Genomic DNA, 25,665 nt, shown 5'->3' with positions numbered 1-25,665 from the left:
CCAGCCCTGGCCACACTCTTCTTGGCTGTTCCATGTTGCCCTAAATAACCTTCTATGAGCAGCTGCCTGACTTATTAGAAGCAAGACGAAGGATAAGATTACAGGCACTATACAGGAGGTATTCTGGGTACACTCAGGAGGGGCTCTGGAGAACTTTTATAAATACAGAGTTTGGAGTCTCCAGTTACAGCACACTGGGAAGAAGTTTGGGGGAGAAAAGCTGTGGGTGACAGATCGCTTTAAGAATATGTGGGGGAAAATGATTTGGTACAACTTTTTAAAACTTCACATTAAGAGGTAGAAGGTAGAAACCTTGAGCTTTAATATTGTTTATGAGAAGCATTTGTTAGAAGAGAATTATACTTTCTAATAGATATATACTAAAAATTATAAACTCTAGAATAGCAATCCAGAGAGGCAGAAGAATCCATGTTTCTGTAAACCTTTAAAAATAGGATATGCACGCATTTGGAATGATTGCCTACCTGGAGACGAAAGGTTAGAACAGACGACAGAGGTCCTTACCAGGGGCAGAACATTAGACTAAATGTAGCATAGTTTGGGGAGCTAGGACCTTTGCTAGGTTGCAAAGAGAATTAGAATTTAGTATTTAATCACCTAGCATCTTAGAATTTTTGGCTTTCCAACTCAGGTTGATTCTAGGCCATTTTTATATTTCAAGAGATTAGCTTTGTCGAGTTTAGGAAATGACAGAGGGGCAGCTTCAGTTTCTATGGATTTTATAAAGTTCGATCTCACTTTCTAATGTGGTCCATAGCACCTAAGGAAAAAATATTTCTGTACTTCCTTCCTGGGAGAATTGTGGACCATCAAACTTGTCTTTGGGAAGGCCACTTTTGTACTGGAGCTGTTCCCTCAGTTGGGTCCCTCAGCCCTGTTTTGAGTTTTCTCCTTGTCTCCAAGGCCTCCTTAGAATTCATTTCCTACCTGCCTCAGTCCCTGTGCTGTCATGGGGTTCGGAGGCGAGCTACTGTATTTCCCCAGTACTCCACATCACAGGCCTTGGTTCAGCAGGCTCCTCTAGAACCTAGCTTATCTATAGCCTCTGCCTCCATGAATGATGCCTCTTCATGGAGCAGCCAGGTCTAACGGAAAGGGTCTCATTGCTTGGGGTCAGAAGCTGGAAGAGTTCTGCTGCTCTTAGAACCAAGTTAAATCCTACGCCTCTGTTCTTGTTTTGCTTTTGTTTCTTTCATCTTTTCCTCCTCAAAGAGTTCCCTTCCTTCATCATTTCATACTGTGTCTCATGTAGATTTTTTAGCAGGTTCCTTCCCCTAATTGGATGATTTAAATCCACAGACCATTTTTCCAAGGTCCAGGATCAGCATACACAAGTTTTGCCAAAGACCTCAGTACTGCTATGGAACTCTGCCAGCAAAGAAGACAAAAATGTGAAACCCCAGGCCAGGACTCTCTTCAGTCTTCACTGGGGCTCTACATTGCTATTCTGGTCACTTCCTAAATTCAAGCCATCCTGCTCTCCTAGTTTCTTCATCCTAACATTCTCTGGTTTATAATATATATCACAATTGTTATTAAACAGTTTAAGTATGTAAAGTCTAGTTCCACTAATATACTAATAAGAAATATTGTAAGAGCAACGACTGTCTTTTTCATTAATGCATCCTTGGTACTTTTCATCCTGCTTGACAGGAGCTTAATCAATCATTAAGCTCCATACTTCATTTTAATTATTAACAACAAATTCACTAAGTGTTTACTGTTTGCTGGAAGCCAATCTTCTAAGAACAAAAATACTTGAATAATGTGACCAGCTTCTTAAAAACTTATCTTCTCTGTGATATTTGGTTAATTCAGCCTGGGTCTATCATTTCACTATATAAGTGGATCCCACATGACTAATGCATTCTTGTTTGTTTTTATTTATGTGCTTTACACAAGAATCCCAGTGATACACAGATCTTTCCCCCATTAAACTGTATGTTCTCAAAGGAAATCAACATCTTCACTACAAAGTGCTTGGTGCCACGCCAAGGAAAGTGGGGGACAGTAGCACAGAGGAGGAGGAGACTAGCCGAAAGCTCTTCCCTCTTTTCTTTTTTCCTTCCATTCCTGTAACCCATTTCCTGGCAACCATTCAAGGAGATCCTGATCCTCTTCAACATATTATCAATTAGAATATATAAGCAAGTCAAAGTAGAAAAGATGTGCTTTTAAAAGAAAAATCACCCACCACTTCATTTCACTTTTCCTATATATCGGATTTTCATGACTTTTAGGTTTCTTAGACTTTACCCTGGCAAGGCTGTTTTCTGCTCCTGTGCTCCTAATGGATCTATATTCATTGACTGCCACTGCCCCTGTCTTTAAAGGGGTAAATGAGTAGAAAGGAAGGAAAACCCACAGAAATCAGAGGACCACCTAGCTCTGATCAGTTCAGGAACTCTCTACAACTCAAAGAATTAATATGCAAAGCTGAGCTCACCAAATAGCAATTCTGAGTCTCCTCCCTTTGCTACTATTTTCCAAGTTCTTGAAGTAAATCTACCTACTTATTGCCTTCTCAATAATTTTACTTCTTTATTTTCTTTCTAATACTGCTTGAGAAAGCACTACATTTTTAGGTATCAGAAATCCAAAATGGTCCCAAATCTCCACAGAAACTTGAAAACAGGTTATATGAAGATTTGAGTAAATAAAGGCACAGAAAATAAAATTCAAAACACTTAAGCACTTAGACATGACAGGATTTTTAGGAAAGCCTCGGATTCCAGTGTGAACCTATAGGAGTCTAGTCCTATTCTACGGCCCAAAGGAGTTAAGAAACTCCAGGGGAAACTCAAGCTCTGTTTTCTGCCCCTTCTCCTTACCTTGGGCATCTCCACCAGAGGTTAACACGGCAATGGCTTTGCCAATCCCCAGGGTTTTGGCTGCATGGTGCTCTTCATGGGTCATGATCCACTCTAGGATTTAAAACAATAGTCAGTTAAGAAGCTGCTAGTTCAAGGAGCTACTTGGCCAAGAAATGGCTGTTAGACTGGCTAGAGCCACCCAGACAGACTTTCCCACTAAAGTGAGGCTGGCTTATGAAGCCCTGGGAGCTTTGGACTTCTTCCAGAGTAAAGCCACACCTTCACAGAATGACAAACTGAAATGTCACAGTAATCAAACCCAAGACTGCAGAAGTCCTGGCTAACCTCTCCCTGTTCCCTCCCACCCATCTCCAACCTATTTGGAGAATAAGCTAAGATCAGAGAGAAGGGCAGTTGACTGAATAGAAATGAGAAAGAAAGGAGGAAAGCTGAGTTAGCCTCAGGGATTCTTCCCTTTAGGAAGGCAGGGTTGTCAAGGAATCAAATGATGCCTGAGGTGCTGAAAACCAGTGATGTAGAAATAGAAAAGCAAAAGTAGGTTGGGTTAGGGTTAATATTAGAGTTGAACTTTATGAAATTGAGTTATTGAGTGGGGCTGAGTGATATGGAATTGAAATTGGAGTTTGATGCTTAGGCAGATTAATGGTGTCAATCTTAGGAATGGCGAGGGTATTTCTATGGCTCTTCCCATCCTTTTCAAGTTCTCAGCCTAAGAGCATCTCTTTAGGCCTTGCCCTTCACACCACATATTACCAAATGGGACGAGTAACACAAAATCACTGTCACATCTACACTGATACATAAACACACCATGGAAACACCTTCATATATTTGGTTTTAGGGATTATACCTTTCAAAGGAACACAAGACATACTCTTATACCCAAGAAATGCCAGTAGTATCATCATTCTCCATTTATTGTCTAAAATCCGTTATTTTAAAATTTATCTCCTTCCCCACAGAATCAAGAGTCACCAAATCCTATATTTTCTCTTATTATCTTCCTTACATACCTTGTCTTCTCTATCCTTACTGCTTCTTCTCACCTGAATTCCTTGCTATAGTAGCTGTGTATGTCTTCCCCTCACTCTGTCAAAGATACAAAGCTTTATGGGAAGCTTATAAGTCCTGGTGGTTTTGCTGGAGATGGGAGTCATATATAAGAACAGGAACTTTAAGGGGGCCCTTAAATTTCTGCCCTGCATCTGGGAACATGAGGACAGCTGCTGATAGAGACATAAGCCACATAAACACACAAACTCACAGATGCCAATAAAATGCAGGCAGTGAGACACATATGAAGACTGACATACATAAACACATGTAGTTTTTATTATACAGACAGAGATACAGTTAGAGCCAGGTATAGTGGCACATGTCTGTAACTGCAGGTACCTGAGAGGCAAGAGGATTACAAGTTTGAGGCCAGCCTGGGCAACTCAGCAAAACCCTACTCAAAACAATTTTTTTTTTTTTTTTTTTTACAAAGAGCTGAGGATGTACTTCAGTGTTAGAGTATTTGCCTAGCATGTGTGAGGCCCTGGTTTCAACTTTTGGTACTGCAAATAAAGAGGGGTTTGTAAGGTACTCTAGGGGTAGAGAGTGTATCTAAAAACTGCAAGGCCCAGGGGTTGATCCCAAGGGTCCTTAAAAAATGCAGGGGTCAGGGGGGAAAAAAGGGAGGCAGAGAGAGAGGAAAAGAGAGAGAAAGGAGAAGGAGAAGAGGACGATGCTTATTGATAGACCTACTACATAATCAGCACTGACAGGTCAAGTATGAACTTCGGCTGGCATCCAAAGCTCAGTCTTTACCCAGGGATTCTCTGTTCAATCTTTGTCTCAACAGCACATTGATCATCTCCATTTCTGTACCTAGGCACTCTGCATGCCTTATCTAGCATACCCTATTCCATCAAATGCCATTCCTGGTCACACCTCACTACCCGATTAAATTTTTACTGACCAGCAAAGGTGCAGACAGGCTTCTTTTTGGGTATCTAAATAACATATTGTCTGTAACTGGATCACACATTTAACACTCAAATATCATCTTAGTGGTGTTTAAAAGTGGCATTTTAATAGCTTTTTCTGCTCTAAAGAAAGGTTTGTTCTAGATCTAAGACCGGCAAACTACAGCCCACATGCCAAATCCGGTCATTCTCATGTTTTTGTTTGGCAGCAAACTATGAAAGATTTTTACAGTTTTTAAACGGTTGTAAACTGAGAGTAGTGGTGCATGCCTATTATTCCAGTATTCAGGAGGCTGAGACAAGATCATCTGGAGTTCAAGGCCAGTCAGGGCTACACAGTGAGCTGAAGGCCAGCCTAATCTACACAGTGAGACCCTGTCTCAAAATAACAAATAAAAATGGTTGTAAAAAATATCTCATGACCTGAAAAATACACAAAATCCAAATTTCACTGTTGCTAGGTATGGTGGCACGTGGCTGCAGCCTCAACTGCTCAGCTACTCTAGAGGGCAAGGCAGAAACACTGTTTGAACCCAAGAGTTCAAGGCTAGCCTGAGCAACAGTGAAACTCCATCCTTTTTTACTTTTTTGAGATAGGGTCTTACTTTGTAGGTTAGGCTGGCCTTGAACTCACTACATAGTCCTGCCTGGCCTTGAACTCCAGCTGATCTTCCTACTTCAGCCTCCTGAGTACTGGGATCATAGCTGTGTATCACCATTCCAGTAAAAAACAAATCAGTATCTCAGTGCCCATACTAACTCTCATTCCATCACGTAGTAAGCAGGGTTGATAATGCAGCACAGACTCACTAGTCTGCAAAGCCTAAAATATTATCTGGCCTTTTAAACAAAAGAGCTTGTAACCACTGGACTAGATGACTGCTAATGTCACATTTCCTAAGGAGACTGAAAATTCCTCCAGAGCAGGGGTCATATTCATCTTCAAGATCTACAGCTTACCAAAACCTAATGAAGTCAGTGCATATTAACAGTAGCTCAATAAATACTTTTCTGAAACCATTAATGAACTGATGCATACTACAAAAATACAAATATGTAAAAATTAAAAACAGACTTGGATACAGATACACCTCTATATTCTCTCTACTTCTTAAAATATATTGGGACACAATCAGGGTTAAGAGACCATACGATTGCATGTAGTAAAAGGAACAGAAATATAACATGTGTAGAGACCACTCTTAATTAACTAGAACGTTAGCATCCAAAGTTCTGTCTTCCTTGAAAAACATTAAGTGGCTGGAGCTAACAGAAACCCAAACACTTGGAAAGGAAAGACACAGACATCAGTATGCTGATCGCTTTTTCTCTAGGTTGTCTCTTCCATTCCCCTCTGCGGTGCATCACAGGGATAGATGATTCATCACACGTAGAAGCCCTGTAACGATTTTGCACCCCTGGGGCGTCAGTGGGGGAGAGAATTCATTCCAAAAACCTGGTGTTTTAGGAGTGCTGACCTGTAAATAACAGCTCTGGCTTCTGTCCTGAATCTCTTTAAGACTACAGAGGCTCAGGACACAGAAATACACACAGACTCATACATAAGCATCCAGTATAGACCCACAGGGACTCGCATGTAGTGAGACAGATATACGATCACATGTGTGTATGTATGCAAGCACGCGGGAGGCAGGATTCCTGCATCAGACGGACAGTGATGTGCATTGGGTGAGTGCAAAGGAAGGGGTCAGGCAGCCAAGGACGACACTGTCGGAGCTTCCACCCACTCATCGGAGATCCCCAGCGCACAGAGCCCCGCGTGCAAGTGCTGGGAGATGAACCAAGGGGCTGGGATTCTTCGGCCCATCCCCCTCTGGCCTCGCGCTTCTGATGCCATTATCACCTCTGCTAGTCCCTCAGCTCTTACAGTTCTCCCCGCTTTCTCCTCCCAGCACGTTCACTCCCACCTCGCTCTCGAATCCCCCCGCGCTCTGCCCCCAAGGCCTCCTTCTTGCCTTTCAGTCTTAGCTCTCCTCGGTCGCTGCTTTCCCGCAGATTGTCCTTGGGGAAAGGGGGAGGGGAGCTCGGCGAAGTCGGGGAGGAGCCAGGTGGAGGGAGCGGGCGGGGGAAGGAGGGCAGGATTCCCAACCTCCACTAGCTGATGCTGGCGAGGAGGCTCCGCCTTCCCCGCGCACTCCCTCCTCTTTCTCCTCCCCTAAGGACTTCGCTCAGCTATGGTAGCATCTTATTCTGCCATGGAGCTGTCAGCTCCTGCACGTAGTAGGAACCAGAAATTGTTTGGCTGCTTCTCTTGTTTTCAACAGACACTTTTTACCCAGACTGCCTGAGACTGCATCCGAACATCTTCAACAGTTGATAATTAAACCACCCTGTTCTGGCCCTCTGCCACCTTTAGCACTTGCTCAACAAACATTTATTCAAAACCTGTAACCCAGGTTTTAAATGAGGTGCTGAGAAATGAAAAGACAAACGAGACAAAATCCCTTCCTTTGAGAAACACCGTGCACTGATACATAATAACTTCAAAAGCTTTTACATTTGTATTACCTTTCTCATTTTAAAAAAATGCAGAAAAGCTAGCTTACTTAGAGCAAAGTAGCAAAAGGCAAGAGCACTGCTGTGACAGCCCCTTCTAAAGCTTGCAGTAGGTGTTGTGCAGGACTCTGGTAATGAGCAAACCTGTCTACGAACTTCGCAGCAAACAAATCCGTCCTGGGAAAATGGGTCATATGCTTCCAGAGCACGAGGTGATCCCTTATTTAGATCATATTCTCTGAGCTCTAGAGGCACCATCTGCTAGCGCCCAGTACTTACACAAATTTTATTCTCTCCTTCCCTTGCTCCACCCTACTCCTTAGCCTCAGCGCCTCTGCAGAGTGATCTCTGTTCTTGCTTTTTCTACTGTCCTTTCTCTTGCTGACTTTTGGTTCTACTCCTGCACATCCTAGCTGTAAGCAATTAAAATATCCGTAAGGGGGAGATAAAATCATTTGCACAAAATTTTTTAAAAAGGGGGGGGGACTGGGGGTTTAGCTCAGCGGCATAAGCGCCTGCCTTGAAAGCAGGCAGTCGTGAGTTCGATCCCCAGTACCGATAAAAATGAAAAAGACAAAAAAAAAAATTTAAAAAAAAATTTGTACTGCAAATGACACCATCAAGAAAGTAAAGACAACCCACAGAATAGAAGAAAATATTTGCAAATCATACGTCTAGCAAAAGAGTGTATCCAGAATCTATAAAGGACTCTTGCAATTCAATAATAAAAAGACAATAACCCAATTATAAAATGGGCAAAAGCTTTGAACAGATCTTCTGACCAAAGGAGATATACAGGCAGCAAATAAGCATATGAAAAGATGTTTAACATATGTCTTTAGAGAACTGCAAATTAAAAATGGGATGCCATTACACACTTTTTTGGACTAAACTAAAAATCCTACAATACCAAATGTTTATGAAAATGCAGTGCAATAGAGACCCTCAATGTTGGCAGAATGCACAAAGGTCCAGTCACTGTAGAAGACTAATTGACTGTTTCTTACAAAGCTTAACATAGTCTTACCATGTGATCCAGAAATCGTATTCTTATTTACCCAAATAGGTTGCAATTGATATCTATGTTAGGGATCACTAATTCACAGTGGCTAATTTTGCATTTCTCCCTAAGGAATCATAAAATGGAGGCTTGGGATTATCAATACCTCCCATTTGAGGTTTCCCACTGACTCGTCATAGCATAAGATCATCTATGCCCTGTTGAGTCATCCCAGGATTATACTCTAGGTCAAGATCTTTCTTAACATATGATCATTTCCACCATGTGGAGTCTGAGTCTTTTGCTGAACTGGAATCTTTCACTAGCCCTATGTATCACTGTATATACCTAATAAATAGTGGCTATTTTGGAGTATAGGAGAAGGACCCACCCGGAGGCACTGACTTCCCAGCTGTTCATATACTACTAAACTTGTCTCTGTTTATTATTTTTCTCGCCATACCCTTAATACAGATAATCAGGACTCTTTGTCATGTCCCCAATAGCCTACACGAAAACTTCCACATGAATGTATATTCATAATTGCCAAAAACTGGAAGCAACCAAGATGTTCCTCAAAGATGAATGAATAAAAAACTATGGCACATCTATACAACTAAGCATTATTCAACAATACAAAGAAATGACTCAGGAAGCCATGAAAAAAAACAAGGAGGAATGTTAAATACATTGAGGTCAGTAAAACAAGGCAGCCTGAAAAGAATTCAAACTGAGGAGAAAGTAAAAAGATCAGTAGTTACCTGGGACTTAGGATAAAAAAGAAGGGTAAATTAGGTGGAACATGGGAGATTTTTAGAGTATTAAAACTCTTTTGGATGACACTATAATGGTGGATACATGCACTTGTCAAAACTCTTGGAACCACAAAATGGAGTAAAATCTAATATTAAACATGGACCTAGTTAAAAGTAATGTATCAATATTGATTCATCACAAATTTATCATACTAATGCAAGATATGAGTAACAGAGGAAATGGAACAGGGTAGAGTCAGGGTATATGGGAACTTTCTGTTCCATAGGATAATTTTCTATAAGCCTAAAACTGTTCTCAAAAATAAAGCCTATTAAGTTATATCATGTTCAGCGAAATATCAAATAAAATTATGATATTCAAAGCTTTTTAAATGGGTAAAGTTTGAATAGAAATTTTTCTAAGGAAGGTATACAACAGTTAATAAGCACATGAAAAAATGTTCAACACCATTTCACAGTAAAGAAGAACAAATCAAATCAAAACCACTTCACTTCATCTGAGGAAAGGAGAAGTGAAAAAGATTGAGATGGATATGCATCGGAAGCAATTCCTCACCATGAGTATATTCATTATTCATTCAGTATTCATTCAGTATCACTAACACATACTAATTTTTAAAATGTTAAAAATACCTTTTCACGGGGCTGGGAATTTAGCTCAGTGGCATAAGCACCTGCCTTGCAAGCAGGCGGTTGTGAGTTCGATCCCCGGTACCGATAAAAAAAAAAAAATACCTTTTCATGTCCATTAAGATTATTATTAATTTTTAAAATGTTAGTTGGTGTGGAGTCCTAGAAAAGACTAACTTTTCAGAAGCACTCTAGTCTTGCCTATGATCATCTCATTGGAATCACCAAACTTTAGGATTTTACTTTATGAGAGTTAAGTTAGTTTTTTAAAAAGCAATATAAAATAGTGTAGTTGGCACAAGAAACATTTTGTGTTAAGAAGTGACTGCAAAAGTCTTCCTGAGATGAATCCTAAAAAATTTTCATTATTAATTCATTGGTATATTCAATATGCATTTATTGAGATTATATGCAGCCATTGTGACAGGTACTAAACTACAATAAGCTGTCATGGAGTTATGATCTAACTGGCTCATAAGAACTGTTTTTAGGAAGTTTACAATTCACTGGACCTAAACTATAACTGAAGAAATCAATAACTCTACTAACATCTATAATATATCAAATTCATATGATATAAATATATTATTTGAGGATAAATGAAATAAAAAGAAAAAACAAAATATCTGAATAGTAAAATCTGGTGGTAATTATTCAACATTGTTTAAGGAAAACATGTCAGCGGATACAAATATTCCAGTCATCTTACTTTTCTCTTGTTGCAGACACAAAATACCTGACAAATACCCAAGTTGGAGGGGAAAGTTTATTTAGCTCACAGTTTGCAGAGGTTTCAGTCCATAGTTGGCTGGCTTCAAAGCAAAGTAGCACATGGCAGAAGGCATCACAGAAGACAATATTGCAAGGTATGCATGAGGTAGCAAAAGCAACAAAGGACCTAAACAGTTTTTTTCTGCACTTTTATCCTCTTCAGACTACTTAGAGTGAGTAGCACTCATATCCTTAATCCTAGCATCCTTGAGTCACACACTCAAGATCACACACGCTAGATCCAGCCACCTCTGGAAAAGCCTCAGCTATGACCCCTTGAGGATTTGCGAGGACATCCAAATGTAAGCTATAATACCAGTATTAGAAATTTTCATAGTACAATGAAAGAAGACTAGCCCTCTAAAAATAGAATTTTTTTTTCCTTTTAATACTAAACTCCAAGACCATGCATGTTCCTTTTTCCTAATTATCTGTTCATCAAACAACTTCCAAATTTCAAATATAGTTTTATAGGAATCTTTACAACTTGAAAGAGGTATTTTAGCTACCTATGATTGACTTACATTATGAATCAAAATTTGAATTCATGATTTAATTGTGGATCAATAATGGAGAGAATGTTTGAGACCTTGGCAAATATATATGCCAAATCATTCATATATATGTGACTACAAATGAACACAGTGTGATTAAGGAAGAGTGTGCTAAGAAAGGGATCTAAACATTGACATAAAACCTAGGATGCTGTGTTAGGCATCAAGAAAGCTTAGGAGAGCATGACCACAGAAAGAAAGTAACAAGATACATAGGCAAACAAAAGGTGATACAATATTTTCTTGAGGCAATCGCAGTAAGCCAATAGTGGGAGTAATCTCATTCTAAGGTTATTTTCATTGCTGGTATGATTTAATACAGCTATTAAAGGATGTCCTAGATCCTTCCTCCAGATGAAAAAACTGTAAGATGCTGGCTTTGCACTGAAGAAGAATCTAGGGCCCTCTGGTAGGCTTTTCAAGAGGTTGTGTGTCTGTTGCAATGACGCATAAGGCCTAGCCACAGGACTGATAGAAAGTCAGGATTTGGTCCAAAATATACCCAGTTATCAGTTGTTGAAGCTGATAGTTAGAATTTAGGGTTTGGAGAAGCTGGACCTGGTAGAAAGTATGTGTGAGGGGGTGATTGACCATAAAGACTATATATATGTATCATGATCTCCTGGTTCCATTTGACTTTATATGTATCATGATCTCCTGGTTCCATTTGACTATATATGTATGTATATAGTCAAATGGAACCAGGAGATCATGAGATTAAAGTCTATCATTTCCTCTGTCATTCATTACCTGATGATAATTTCCCTATTTTTAGCATGCCAAGTAAAGCTAATGTCTAAAAGAAAGTCAAACTGTATCTCATGTTAATCCATACCCCAGTACAGAGCAATGAAAGGCATATTCTTTATGCTGACCTGCAGCGTACAGGAAAATATGTAGAGGGTCCTATTAGACTTCCCAGTACTCAGTAGGTTTCTGCAAGCTATTAGAGTGTGAATTCAGGTAAGTAATAGAGAAAAGTTATAATTATTATGAAAGAAGACAGTTTGTGGGAGAGCACTATATTTAAAGAGAATTCCCTAGCAGCTAGACAAGTAGTGTGCTTGAGTGGAGAAGAGATGCTCAGAACTAGAGGTCTTCAACATTGTTGACATCAGGAACCAATTTCATAGAAGCAATTTTTACACAGACTGAAGGGAAGGTTTTAAGATGCCCCAAGCACATCACAATTATTGTCCACTTTATTTGTATTAATTATTACATTGCTATATATATAATACAATTATTATGTCATTCTCCACAATATAGAATCAGTGAGTGCCCTAAGATTATTTTCCTGCACTAGATGGTACCATCTAGAAGTGATGGGAGACAGTGACAACCAAAGTAATCTCATCTTAGTTGTTATCACTGCCAAAAATTCTACTTCATACACTCATATACTAGAAATAGAAGTAAGCTTTCCAGCATTTCTGTGGCGATCTCAGAATATTCCACTTTTATTTCAACTCAGAAAGTATAGAAATATGAAGTTATCTTAAACATATGTTTAAGGCCTCCATGATTTGTGATCTCAAACACTTGTTCCTCTTTAGGACAAAGTCAATTCATCAGGCTATTCACATTTGGGTCCTGAATCCATTTTTTCCCAGTTTAGGGATCATTTGTGGTTGGGAAGTAATACCAAAAGACTTTTGAAACCTGAAATTGGTGATCATGTATCAGCTTGGAGAAAGAAAGCTCTGAATGTTTCAAAATTTTCTGCTAACATTTGAAACATTTCAAAAATCCTAAAGTTTACTAATTCATATGTAATTCCATAATTATCCATCCATAATTCCAGCTTAGATTTGAATATAGCTACTTTATCTGAAAGCCTGAATACAGCTGTCATTCTCCCATGAAGTAGCAAATTGAGTTTGTTAAGCAGGTTGAAAATATCATGAGTAAATGAGTTTTGTGATCCATTCTATGCCACTGAATGCACTGCCAATGGGGACTGTTTTTCTAAAACAAATCTTTGGAGAAGTCCTCACAACTCAAAAACACTGGCCAGTGATCTACTTTTGAAAGTAATCTACTTCTGTGTGTAAGAGAAGACAAGTGTGCTCTATGTTCAACTACTCAACAGAGCAGCACAAACGCATGCATTAAAAGCACTTACTTTAATGTGGCTGATAATTTTAATCACATCCTGTTAAACACTGTTAAATTCAGGTGAAATTTTTCTGCTCACCATGACACATTATTCAGAAGCAACCTCTGACCCAAAAGTTATCCAGCTACAGCAGCTTCTCCATCTATGCCTATGCTGACACAAAATAACCAATTCAGTTTTCCTAACGTGTAATCATTCAAAGACTTGCAATAGTTCTGCAGCTGTGGTATTGATTGGCAACAAAAGTACACATAACATATCCTCCTGCAACTCATCCTAAAAATATCTCGTGCAAAAACAAGCATTGCTCCTTTGTGACTCTGATAGATTCAGCACCCTGGATTGTGTACCATTGTTACACATTAATCCTTTCTAAAAATTGTGCCTCAATGTCTTCTTACCATTTCGTAAATTCATTTAGTTATGTGCTAGCAGATAGAAGAAAACATGGCAACTTTTCAATTGAAGTCTCTCCTAAAAGTTCACGATAAATGTCCTTAGTAGCAGGCAGGATCAACCCTTTAGCAACAGTTTTAAAGAGTTCCAAAAAGAAAAACAAACAGTAAAGAGCTTCTAGTTTAACAATGCATTTAGCCACTAACAATGATGCTCTCAGTGTAGCTACATTTGATGAAGTAATGGCCTTCAATAATTGTTTTGCTCTTCACATTCACTTTTCTCCTTTGAAAAAACTCTAAAGTCTTATCCATGTGATGAAACAGTTTGGAAGGCTTCATGGTTTTGTTGGGTGGTCACAAATACTATAAAAGGTGGGCTTGTGAGTATTGCAATGAATCCATAATTTGAGGACTCATGGTATTTAAGTGAACTTTTCTTTTTTGGCAATCATAGAGTCTTCTGTAGTCTCATCACTGGGTCATTCCCCTTTTTCAAAGAAAGTCTTCAACAACATTTTTTTGGCTAGGGTTACCTTATGGGCTTGCCAAAACTGTGATTGAGACAAGTGTGCAGTGCAGGAAAGAGACATGGATGGAAGTAGTAAATAAAATAACAGACAGGACACAATGGCCTAAAATAAATATCAGGTTTTGACTTAAATCCCACCACCAGATATATCTGTACAATCAAAGTACAACAACTATAAAGCCTACCACCAAATGCAGCTCACTTGTCACTTGCCTCTCACTGATAGGGTTTTGACGAGTTGGCAGGCAACTGGTTATTTATGATTTCCATGGAAACCTTTCTGCCAATTATTTTCAGTCACTCCCTTGTGTTAGCATCACAGCCTCAGCTCAATCTCCTATCATCAAGCATTAGATTCTCACGAAGAACACACAACCTAGATCCTTTGCATGTGCAGTTCACAGTAGGGCTCTCCCCTATGAGACTCTAATTCTATTACTGTTCTGACAGAAAATGGAGCTCAGGTGTAATCTTGTCTATGGGGAACAGCTGTAAAAACAGGTTAACTTTTATTCTCTCATCCACTGCTCACCTTCTGCTGTGCAGCCCAGGTCCTACCGGGCCATGGACTTGTTCTGGTCTGTGACTCCTGCTCTAAGCTCCCTGATGCCTATGCTGTGTATGACAGGCAAAGGAAAATGTGGACAGATTTGGACAATATACTCCAATCCAGGATGCAATTAGATATCACCACCAGGTTGTTGAACAGTTCATGTATACAAGAATGTTTTTACAATGAATGCTAGAGCCTGACATAGATGGGGACAACAAAAAAATGATTTTTGTCATGTCCATGAATCCATATACTACTGCCATGACTTGGAATGGGTAAAGAGCTATAGTAAATGCACTGTAATGAAAAAACAAAGAAACTGATAACATTAGTACTGGTGAGCCAGGGTATTTTAGAATGAGAAGTAGGTATGATAGCTACTCAGGTGTGGCCCAAGAGAAAAACAACTATTATAGGTTTCATGTTTCCATGCAATAAACAATGAACATCTGTTATATATTAGGAACTATTCTAGGTTTAGGGGGATCCAATATGGAAAAACAGAAAAGCTCTATCTGTCCTCATGGAACTTAGGTGATAGCAAGCAAAGCACATAAAGTATTGATAAGTGCTATAAAGAACAGGCAAAGTAGTACACGAATAAGGGCATTATCGTGTGCCCTTGAGTGGGCCAGAAAAAATCTAAAGATACGACATTTAGAAGCTTTCAGGGAAAACAGAAAAAATCTGACGCAGTAACAAGTTAGGATTCTTATATCACAGGAACACCAAGGTTTCCTTTTGATTAGAATTAGAATTATAAGATAGGACACAATTTTGGAGGGTTAATAGAGTAAAACACTCAAGCAATTAGGTATGTGTTTTCTGTGTTGAAACAAATATCTATCCAGCTCTTTCACTTTAATACAGCCTCTAGATCTCACCCATCATTACCTGCTAATAGGGTATGTATTACCTGTTTTCCCCACTAGACCATAAGATCCAGAGAGCAGATCCTGGCCACAGACCTGAACCTACTATCACTGGGGCGGGGGTGTCAATTTTAGCTTTAGGTGAGAAAGAGTGATTCCTGAAGACAGAACATCCTCCACCAGTCACTTAAATGAAAGTTTCTGTTGGGGGATGTCTGGGTATTTTAGCTCATTTGCCACAGGCAGGCTGAGTTTCTCTGCAAATCCTGGTCAGTTTAAGTAATGGTTTTTAGTTCAATCCAGGGGAATCAGTATGATCTGGAAGTTGGTTTTAAATGCAAATTTTCAGGCCTTAACTGGGACTTATGGAGTCAGAAATTGAGTAGGTGGGGCACTGCAAGGTTTTGTTGGTTTTTTGCTACTGGGAATCAAACCCAGGGTCTTCAAACAGAGCTTCATTCACTAAATCACTAGATTGTCCAGGCTGAGTTTGAACTTATGACCCTCCTTCCTCAGTCCCTCACAGCACTGGGATTACAGATGGATATGCACCACTGTGCTCAGCAAGCAATATGTTTTAATAAATCTTTCAGTTAGGGGCCGGGGATTTAGCTCAGCAGGCATAAGTGCCTGCCTTACAAGTGCATGGTTGTAAGTTCGATCCCGGGTACCCAAAAAACCCAAAACACACACACACACAGACACACACACACACACAAATAAATAAATCTTTCAGTGATGGTGAATCTTTTAGAGCTTTTAACAAAAACTAACACCCTGCTGTGGCACACAAACCATAAGTTTGCCCCTTCTTCCCCAGGTGATTCTGAAACAACTTAAAGCTTAAAAACCATTGTTCTAAAATATGACAATCCAAGAACACCATCACTTGAAGAATGAATCTATATTCCTCAAAAACTGGATAGCTCCTATAGAATCATTTATGACAAGTGGGGTTAACTTGGAAAAGACAGTTCGAAGAAGAAGCAACAAGATGACTCCTGTGGTCACAGGAAGCAAATATTTTCAACTCCAAATGAAGGCACAGGTGGATAAATCCATCAGCTGAGATATACAACCTAAACCTTGGACTAGATACCTTTTTCTTTCTTTAAGGCAACAAGCCTTTGGTAATGTCAGGTAGAGAAGACAAATAATTGATTGTATAGAACAGTACCAAAAACCTTCAACTTCAGATCTGCTAACCTCAAGAATAATGCAGAAGCATACTTACTAAGCTGTTTAGTAAGTATGTAGCCAAGAAATATACCTCTAGGCTCTTTATGTTTTCCCCAAGTGACTGAGGGGTAATATAATTTGGGACTACTGGGAGTAGGGAAATCCAAGAAGATATATACTCATGTGTCACTAAATAATAGGCATATGTTCTGAGAAATGCGCTGCTGGGAGATTCTGTCACTGTGTGAACATAACGGAGTGTACTCATATAAGTGTATGTGGCACAGTGTGCTACACATCTAGACTATATGATACAGCCTATTGTAACTAGACTATGTACAAATCAACACAGCATGTTACTATACTAAATACCATAGGCAACTGTAATACAGTGGTTAAGTATTTGTGGACCTAAATATATCCAAACATAGAAAAGATACAGTAAAAATATTATGTGATAGGAATTTTTCAGTTCCATTATAACCTTACTGACTACTGTGGTTTATGCAGTCTTTCACTGACCAAAATGTCATTATGCATATATAAGGCATATATAATCATCTATATTAATCAGTGGGTATATTTGCCTCAAAGAAGAACATCTGTAAGGCTATTTTTGCCACTCAATGAACTTCCCAATTCAGTTACTATTTAAAAAGCCCTAAGAGTTTTAGCTCTATAGAGTCAAGTTTTGTGGAACTCATCCTGGAAGTTTGAGATGAAGAGATCAATGTTAAATGCTAGCTATTTTGAGATTAAGGCAATCTGCACAGAGGCCGAACTCCACTGATTTTTCTTTAGCAAGAAGCAGATTTTGGGATTTCTACAACATAACAAATATGTGGAAAACCTGGTCCTTGATGTAGAAAGCAAGTATACCTACTTGGAAGGAATCTCAGCCATAGATAGGAATCATAATCTCTACCTATCAGTTGTACTCATAATGTTAGGATGACTTTGAATATGTTGGTCTGCATAAACCATCTGAGTATCAAAAGATCAGAAGAGCAGCAGGGGAGTGGGTGATGCTGGTGGCAGACAACCTAGATGAATGGAAAAACAGGATGCCAGTAAGATCTTACTTTCCAGAAAGGAGCTGTGGCACAGCACTACTCATTTAGAATGCTCTACCATTTGCAGCTCAATAAGAAGTAGCATGTAAGTCACGGGCTATGCAGGCAGGGTGCCCATTCGTGGAATCTTTATGTACAGGGAAGATATTATGTCTAGTGGGGAGACACATCTGCTGAACTAGAGCCTGGCCCACAAAGCAATTACTGCCTCTGAGCTTTTGTCCTACAAGTATTTGTCCTACACTTTCAGTTATTTTGGTTTTTTTAAATCTCTTTATGTTTTTTTGCTTTTGTTCATTTTGATTGGGCATAGTGGTGCATGCCTGTAATACCAACACTCAGGAGGCAGAAGCAAAAAGATTGCCACAAGTTTGAGGCCAACCTGGGCTACATAGTGAGTTCAAGGCCAGCCTGGATAACAACATCGAGACCCCGTCTCAAAAAAAACCAAAAATAACCAAACCAAAAAAAAAAAAAAAAACCCATAATAAATTTAACTTTTTACTCATGTATAATCTGAAAATCCAGGACCAATTAGACACATTATGACTTTTCTGTGGTTTCCTCCTTTTACTATAGTTTTTGCCCTTATAATCACAAAATTGATCTTTTTAACACTTACTAGATAGTGGATCTCATCTTATGAGGTGAGAAACACAGGGAAGGGCAACAAACAAAAATATGAAGAGAAGAATCTAGGTAAGGAGTACCCTATTTCAACACAGCCAAGAAGGTTTTCTAAGAAAAGTATACAATGACATCTGGTTATTTGTCAACGGCCAGGTTATGGAACATGGACTGTACTAGGTTTTTAAAATTTATTTTAAAGGGGATAACACAGAATAAATCCAATCAAAACAAACTAATGTAACTGATACAGGACTTCAAAACATTACAAAATCAACAGTAGTTACCATAATGCCTTTTGATGTCTTCAAAATAGCTGCAGTTAACTTCAGACACAGTAAAAATCAAACAGAACAGAATAGAATGGCAACAGTAAAAACAAAATAATGAATGCAATAAAGGACTTCAAAACAAGCCAATAGCAAATCCAAAATTGCTACAATAATATATCTTGCTATCTTTGAAATAGCTGCCTATGCCATCGGATTTAACACAATCAAACAAAATGAAAGAGAATAAAACCCAATCCAACAAATGAAATGAAAAAAATGTAAGACTTCAAAATAAGACCACAGGGAATCAACAGTGGCTACAACCCTCAGAAGATTCCCCCACTAGATGTCATACTGCATACCACTATCCTCTGAACCTATGACCAGACCACTGGATCAAGACCTGCAATGTCAGTGAAACATCGAAGCACCTCAGGCATCCAACTGCATTTCACTTCAGTAAATATCATCATAGCCTGTGTTTCTCTGGATAAGCCAGTCACTTACAGGGGGTGTGGGGAGATTGGTTCTTCTTGTTTGCCAGTCCGCACACAGGAAGGGGCTGGGGTCTGGCAGATCTCCATCCAGTGGTGGCCTGTGCATGGCACTGGTTCCCAGACTGGACTTGCTTCCTGGTGTGGCCTTGTTCTCTCTCCCTCTAGTCCATGAATGGCACTGACTCACAGTGGGAAGCTTGGGTCTGGCTGTTCCCAGTCCAGCAGTGGCCTGCGCATGGCTGACTGTACTAGTTTTAACAAAACTGAAAGATATTTTTTTTAAAAAACTTCCATTCTTACAAGTGGAAGAATCATACTCATCTGACAGAAACTGAATTCTTTTGACATGGGAAAAGAATGAGAATAGAAACTGGATGGGCAACTAGAAGTATATGCCACACTTAGCTGGACAGAAGATCGCAAATATACAAAAAGTCCATACAAAAGAAGACAACATATTCTCATCATAATGCATGTGAATTATTTACTAGCAACAAACAGATACTAAGAACTACCATAGTGCTTAGTACATAATACAATTCTAAATGTGCCTTCAGTCAAGTAAGTTATCCAAAAGGAAATATCAACAATGAAACTATAGTAAAAATACTATGTACAATGCTTTATGAGAAAGCACAAGGGGTTATTTACAGAGGCATAATATTGAAAATAAAGACTAAAAATTAATGAGTTGGGACCACTTTTCATGATGAAATACTGATGAATACAATCCTATATTCACTGGAAAATTCTATTGGAATTTCTCTCTCAGTAAGAATTCCCAGATCCATAAACAAAGGGAACTGTGGCTGAAGTCATTTCTAATAGGGATTATCAGCAATGTAACTTTTCACATGTTTTCTGAAAGAACTACATTGAAAACATTTTCTCCTAATGGGAGTACTCACAAGAACTACAAAAACTGTAGGAAATAATTGAGGAATAACACATTATTCTCAAACCTAGCAATACTGACATTTTGGGGTACATAAATCTTTGCTGTAGGGAACTCTAGTGCATTATAGTATATTTAGCAGCATCTCAGGTATCTTGGGTCACTTTTCTTTACAAAGGCTGGAAGCTAGGACACAGGGGTAAAAGGTAAAGTTTGGGTGACCACTTCTTGGCTATGCCCTCGTTCAGGACCAGCAGGCTTCTGTTGGCAAGAACACACATACACACGTCCTACCTCATAGTACAGGCAGAGATGCGTATACTAATAGCCAATGAGTGGGAGAAAATAACCACTACAGCTGTCAAGCATGAAACCATAAACAACATGTATTCAATTTTTTTTTAGGGCTATGGCTCAGTTCATGTGTACTTAGAGCAAGGAGGGAGTTCCCATGGATTTTTTAGGAAGGCAAAAGCAATAAAGGGTCATTAGATCATGGTTTTGCAGCTCATAGTATTAATAGCTCTGTGCTCACCTCTGCTCCCTTGTCACTTGATGACATGAGTCCCTCATGGGTGCCTTGTGGGGCTGCACTGCCAGAAGCGAGGAACAGAGCAAGGCAGTGGCAGCCACCTCACCAGAGCAAACTTTACCTTTCACCCCGGTATCCTGTCCTATGCCTAGGAGCCAAAAAGGGCATTTTAAGATACAAATGTGATCCTGTCACTCTTAGAGACTTTCCATAGCACAAAGGTGTTAACAAGACCTAGAAGACACCATAAAATCTGGCTCTTGCACTGTCTTCACAATTCACCCTTCAGCTATTCTTATAGCAGCAAGTCTTACTGGCCCACTTTACTCCTCTTAAGAACTAAATTCCTTATTTCAGGGTCTACACTTCCTTTTTTTCTGAAAAGCTCTTCTTCCCTCTTTGCCTGGCTGGTACTTACCCTGTAGAGCTTCCTGAGAGCTAGCTAGCTAGCTTGCTTGCTTTCTCTTCTTTTCCAATCAGATTTTATTGGTACATTTTAGATACACATAATAATCACACTCATCAGAGAGAATTTGTACCTGTACATGATATAACTTATTTCCTTTTATCCCATTCTCCTATCTCTCTCTCTTTCCTTTCTCTCACTTTTCATCTCTTGTTTCCTCTCTCCCTCTTTCTCTGTCTCTGTCTCTGTCTCTTGCTCCTCCTCCCCAGTCAGCTTAGGTTCCATTTTAAACCCTAATTACATGATATTTTCCTTCACTGCATTAACGTCATTCTAATTATATAACTGTACATGATTATGTAGTCTTGTCTTACTCCCATGACACCAAAAACTTAATGAAGGCAACTTATCTGCTTTATTATTTGCAGCACTAAGAACAATAACTAATATTGTAAAGGCACAACTTACTTTCTTTCATCTGAAGAGAGGGAAACAGACTGAGACAGAAGGCAGAGAGAAAGGAAGGAAAGAAAAAGGAAGAAAAGATAGAGGCAAGTAGAAACGGAGGGATGGAGGCCCCACTAGTGCTGGGAAGATATTTGATTCCTTTTCTATAGTGGGAAAGCTGGACAGGTTAAGAGTGGCTTTTACCTGAGGAACTACTTTTTAAAGGCAGAATCTGAACATCAAAATTGTGTCCAAAGGAAAATGATGATTCAAATTAGAATGGGCCCAAATGGATCATCAGGGCAAAGTGGGTCTGAGGCAAGTATTAAAAATAGAGCAAAATAAGAATGGAAAAAGGAGGAAAGGGGAGGGAAAATAAAAATAATTAACACAAATTCAAGAAACAGTAGAACAAAGCAATCAGCTGAATTATTTTGTTACTAGCTGCTTTCCATGCATGGACAAAGCAAGTCTGATTAAAGTGACATAAATCACACACAGCTGGCAGTTATAGATACTGCACAAGTATATGAATAAATTAGTGTTATTTTACATAAGCCATTTTCTTGTGAGTGTGCATAAATTCTGAGTCTACTAAAACACTGCATTAAGTTAGAGATTATGTAGAACCTTGGGGCCTGCCCCCAACTGGAGCTGTGACACTCTGCCTAAGCATTCTCTGGCTCCTCCCATCTCTAAATCTCCATGGCTTCTTCTTTTAAAATTCAACATTTTGAGCCAGTTATCAAGCACTTAACCTATATATTATCTCAGATCATTTCTTGTCCTTGATAATCAATTCATGGAAGACAGGAAAAATATCTAGTTCTTTTTCTCATCTCCTACCGAGTCTAGCACAATGATTCCAAATAGTGAGCACATAAAAAGGCATGAATAAATACTGCTATATATTTCATGGATGTTTATTAAATTGTTACCATCTTTTCAGTCCTAAATTAATTATAAAATATAAGATATTAGGGGCCTGGGGATTTAGCTCAGCGGCATAAGCGCCTGCCTTGCAAGCAGGCAGTCGTGAGTTTGATCCCCAGTACCGATAAAAAGACAAAATAAATAAATAAGATATTAGGATAATGATAAGGATATATCTTATAATGTATGTAGTTTTTTCTAACTTTTCTATCATTTCTAGTGTATCACTGGGCACACAGTGAGAACTCAGGCCATGCTTTCAGTGAACTGATTTCAATGGAGATGTATTTAAGTGGAGAAAAAAATGTATAACTGTATTTCTGAAACTTCATCTAAATTACTAATAAACTGAACAACTTTAAAATATACAAGAGAACTTTGTTATTAAATGGATTTCTAAGGTAAAGTTTTAATGTATTTAGAATCATTTCATAACATAATTCCTTAATTTAATCATTTTCTAAAGTTTCACCATTTTCTAAGTCAAGGTTGCTGACTGCTGGGTAAAACCTTACAGTACTAAGGGAACTAACTGATTTAATATTGCTATAGTTTGGATGTGTGTTGGGTGTGTCCTCAAAAGTTTCATGTGCTGGAAGACCTCAGTACTAAGAGATGATACAATTTTTAAGACCTAGACCCTATTGCAAGGTGAATAGGTCATTGGAGGCACTGCCTGGGGAAGGAATTAGTTTCCATGGGACCCTCATTAGTTCCCTTTGTTGTGAAATAGCCAGACTGGCCTCTCCCCACTCTGTGGCTTCCTGTTTCACATGATGATATATGCCATGATGTGACTTGGCCAAAGCAGTCCCCCTAGAGGTAAAACAAATAAATGGAGCTGCTGATTCTTGGGCTTCCAGTCTCCCAAACTTTGAACTAAATAATAAATGAATCACTTCTTACACATTCCTCAGATTTAGCTACTTTATAACAGCAACAGAATAACTAATATAAATATTGAGTAAATCAAGCTATTCACAGAGGTGCTCCTCTTCAGTTTTCCAGTTGCTCTGGCTCTGTCTGTCTGTCATATGCCATGTGCACATACACATACAAACCAATGGCTTTCTTGTGCCTTAACTAACATTTCAACTTTTGTAGTCTACTCTGACTTACAATATGATTATGTACAAACCTTCCAGTTTCCAATACTCTTTTCCACTCACCCCCCTCATTTACCCACAAGCCTCACCAGTTTTGAAAATAGGTATGCCTTCCATGGTAGCTGGATCATCCACAGTATCTAGACTCTTCAAGGTATCTGTCCTTGGTCGTAGCTTTGGTATGAGCATGCTGGAATTTGAAGTTTCCCCAGCTGAGAAGCAATAGTTGCAGGTCACCCTCAAGGTGAGATTGAAGGGAAGAACTGCTCATTATATCTTTTAATTTCTCCTATGATTTTCAGCTGTCTAGGGTGTTTTTTCCATAAATATAAATAAGAGAAGTAATGACCATTCTTAACAATTATCTTATTTCAAAAATATTCTCTTCCTGGACCAGGGATTTACCTCAGTGGCATAGTGCCTGCCTGGCAAGCATAAGGTTCTGAGTTCAGTCGCTGGTACAAAACAAAAAACAAAAAAACAAACAATAAACCAAACTATTCCTTTGACCTGAACAGAGGCTAGGCAAAATATATCTCTACCTATTTTGAGGCTGGGGTGGAAAACAAGACATATTTTCTTTAATTTGATTTATCTTATAGGTTTTGGGGTATCAATTACAATGGAAAGTATAGTTCCCATAGATGATCCTAGACAAGTTGAAAAAATTCATGAAGGACATAGAAATCCATGACCACCTTATGAGCTATAAATCTTGTTCTTGCTCAACTCTTACTTATCTAATTAGAGCCTATCCCTAAATGCCAGGCCATCATCTGTACTTGAACAAGGAAAGGATGTGACTCAGTGAAAAATATTTTATCATAGTGGGAATAGAATAACCCCTTAACTCAATAATTACATTGGAAAGTTTACATTCTATATTGAGGTTTTATGTCAAAGGATCCACTTACTGATACTGTACTGTAATCAGGACAAAATTGTACCTGTTCTCTGAGGAGTCCTGACTAACCGGCGAGACTGAATCACACACATGAAAAATTTCAGATGAAATTCTTCTTTATGCATGGTTATTTCCTAGAAATAAAGACAGAACTTAATCCAAGTAAACAGATCTATGGAGTAATTTAAGGTGTCAATGACTGATATGGACCATATATACTCAAATACTACTAGGTCTTAGGGCTTGAGAATATAAAGATTTCAACACATGAGGTGATACACATAATTTACTTTTATATATTGGATCCTTTGAAATCAGCAAATACTCCCTCTTTCCTACCTACTGACAGAATGGAAAAGGCTGGGGGCTTTCAGCTTTCTTCTTCAAGACTATACTCAGACTGCAGCAGTCACCTGGGTCTATGGTGCCTTTCAGGGATTATTTTTCTAAAACTTCTGCACAGGGCTTGCACCAGAGGTCAACCAAATTGAGGGGCTTCCTAAATAGCCTAAATGAACAATCTATTTCTTATTATTCTTTTGAAAATCCTGACATAGATTACAGGTTAATTACAGTGGTCCTAAGAATAACAGAAAGGACCTGTCCAGGGTCAAGCTCCAAGTCCTTTCCTATCTGTATCCAGAAAAGTAGATTTGTAAGGCCCCACAGGAGAATGATGCCTATATTTCAGACTCCTCCAGTGTTTTGGAAGCTTCCATATGTTGTCTTGGTCTAATTTAAACTGTCCCTAGATTCCCCCTTTTGTTTTGTTTTGTTTTTTGTTTTTGTTTTTTAGAAGGTCAGTCAAGTACCACGTGATGCAGATTATAGTACTTCTTCAAGTTAAGATACTGTTTCCTAGTTGTAGATCTGCTATGCACTTTGTAACTTGGAGAAATTATTTCATTTACCAGAACCTATTAAGACTAACACATTTCCAATAAACCTCTATAAATACTAACGTTTTATGATTCAAAGTAAGATACGATATAGCTGGAGATCGACCAGGATCTCAAGTGGTCATTTTTCAGGGAGACCACAAGTTCCTAAAAATCTAGGGCCACAGGGAAAAGCTGTCATGGAAACCCGAGAGGAAACAAAAATCGCCTGCGGAACCAGAAGGCGGCGGGTAAGGCGTCCGAGGGGACAAAAAAGCGAGGGACCAAGAGTCCAATAGCAGTAGAAAAAGAGGGGAAAGCCCACATTAAAGAGAAACGGAGAAATTATAACTGTAGTTTTAGACGCTCCCT

General features: G+C 38.9%; 1 protein-coding gene across 2 annotated transcripts in view; it reads right to left on the bottom strand.

Annotated features, from left to right (window-relative positions):
- The window catches only part of Pfkm (phosphofructokinase, muscle), a 41,392-nt gene extending 16,843 nt beyond the window's left edge, over positions 1 to 24,549 (bottom strand). The window contains exons 1-3 of one of the 2 annotated variants that reach the window (XM_023567732.2): positions 24,459 to 24,549; positions 23,601 to 23,723; positions 2,853 to 2,945 (exon numbers count right to left, since the gene is read on the bottom strand). In XM_023567732.2, coding sequence (XP_023423500.1) covers positions 2,853 to 2,945; positions 23,601 to 23,723; positions 24,459 to 24,540 — 298 coding nt within the window. In that variant the 5' untranslated portion in view covers positions 24,541 to 24,549. Of the gene's footprint in view, positions 1 to 2,852; positions 2,946 to 6,801; positions 6,969 to 23,600; positions 23,724 to 24,458 lie in introns of those variants that run through there. The other variant, XM_005006505.4, reaches the window with a different exon arrangement.
- Positions 24,550 to 25,665: the final 1,116 nt, after the last annotated feature.

The sequence above is a fragment of the Cavia porcellus genome, unplaced genomic scaffold (assembly GCF_034190915.1).
Source record: "Cavia porcellus strain 051 isolate PalLab524CR breed Dunkin Hartley unplaced genomic scaffold, mCavPor4.1 scaffold_8, whole genome shotgun sequence".
Lineage (NCBI taxonomy): Eukaryota > Metazoa > Chordata > Mammalia > Rodentia > Caviidae > Cavia > Cavia porcellus.
This window is presented reverse-complemented; position numbering and strand designations above follow the sequence as displayed.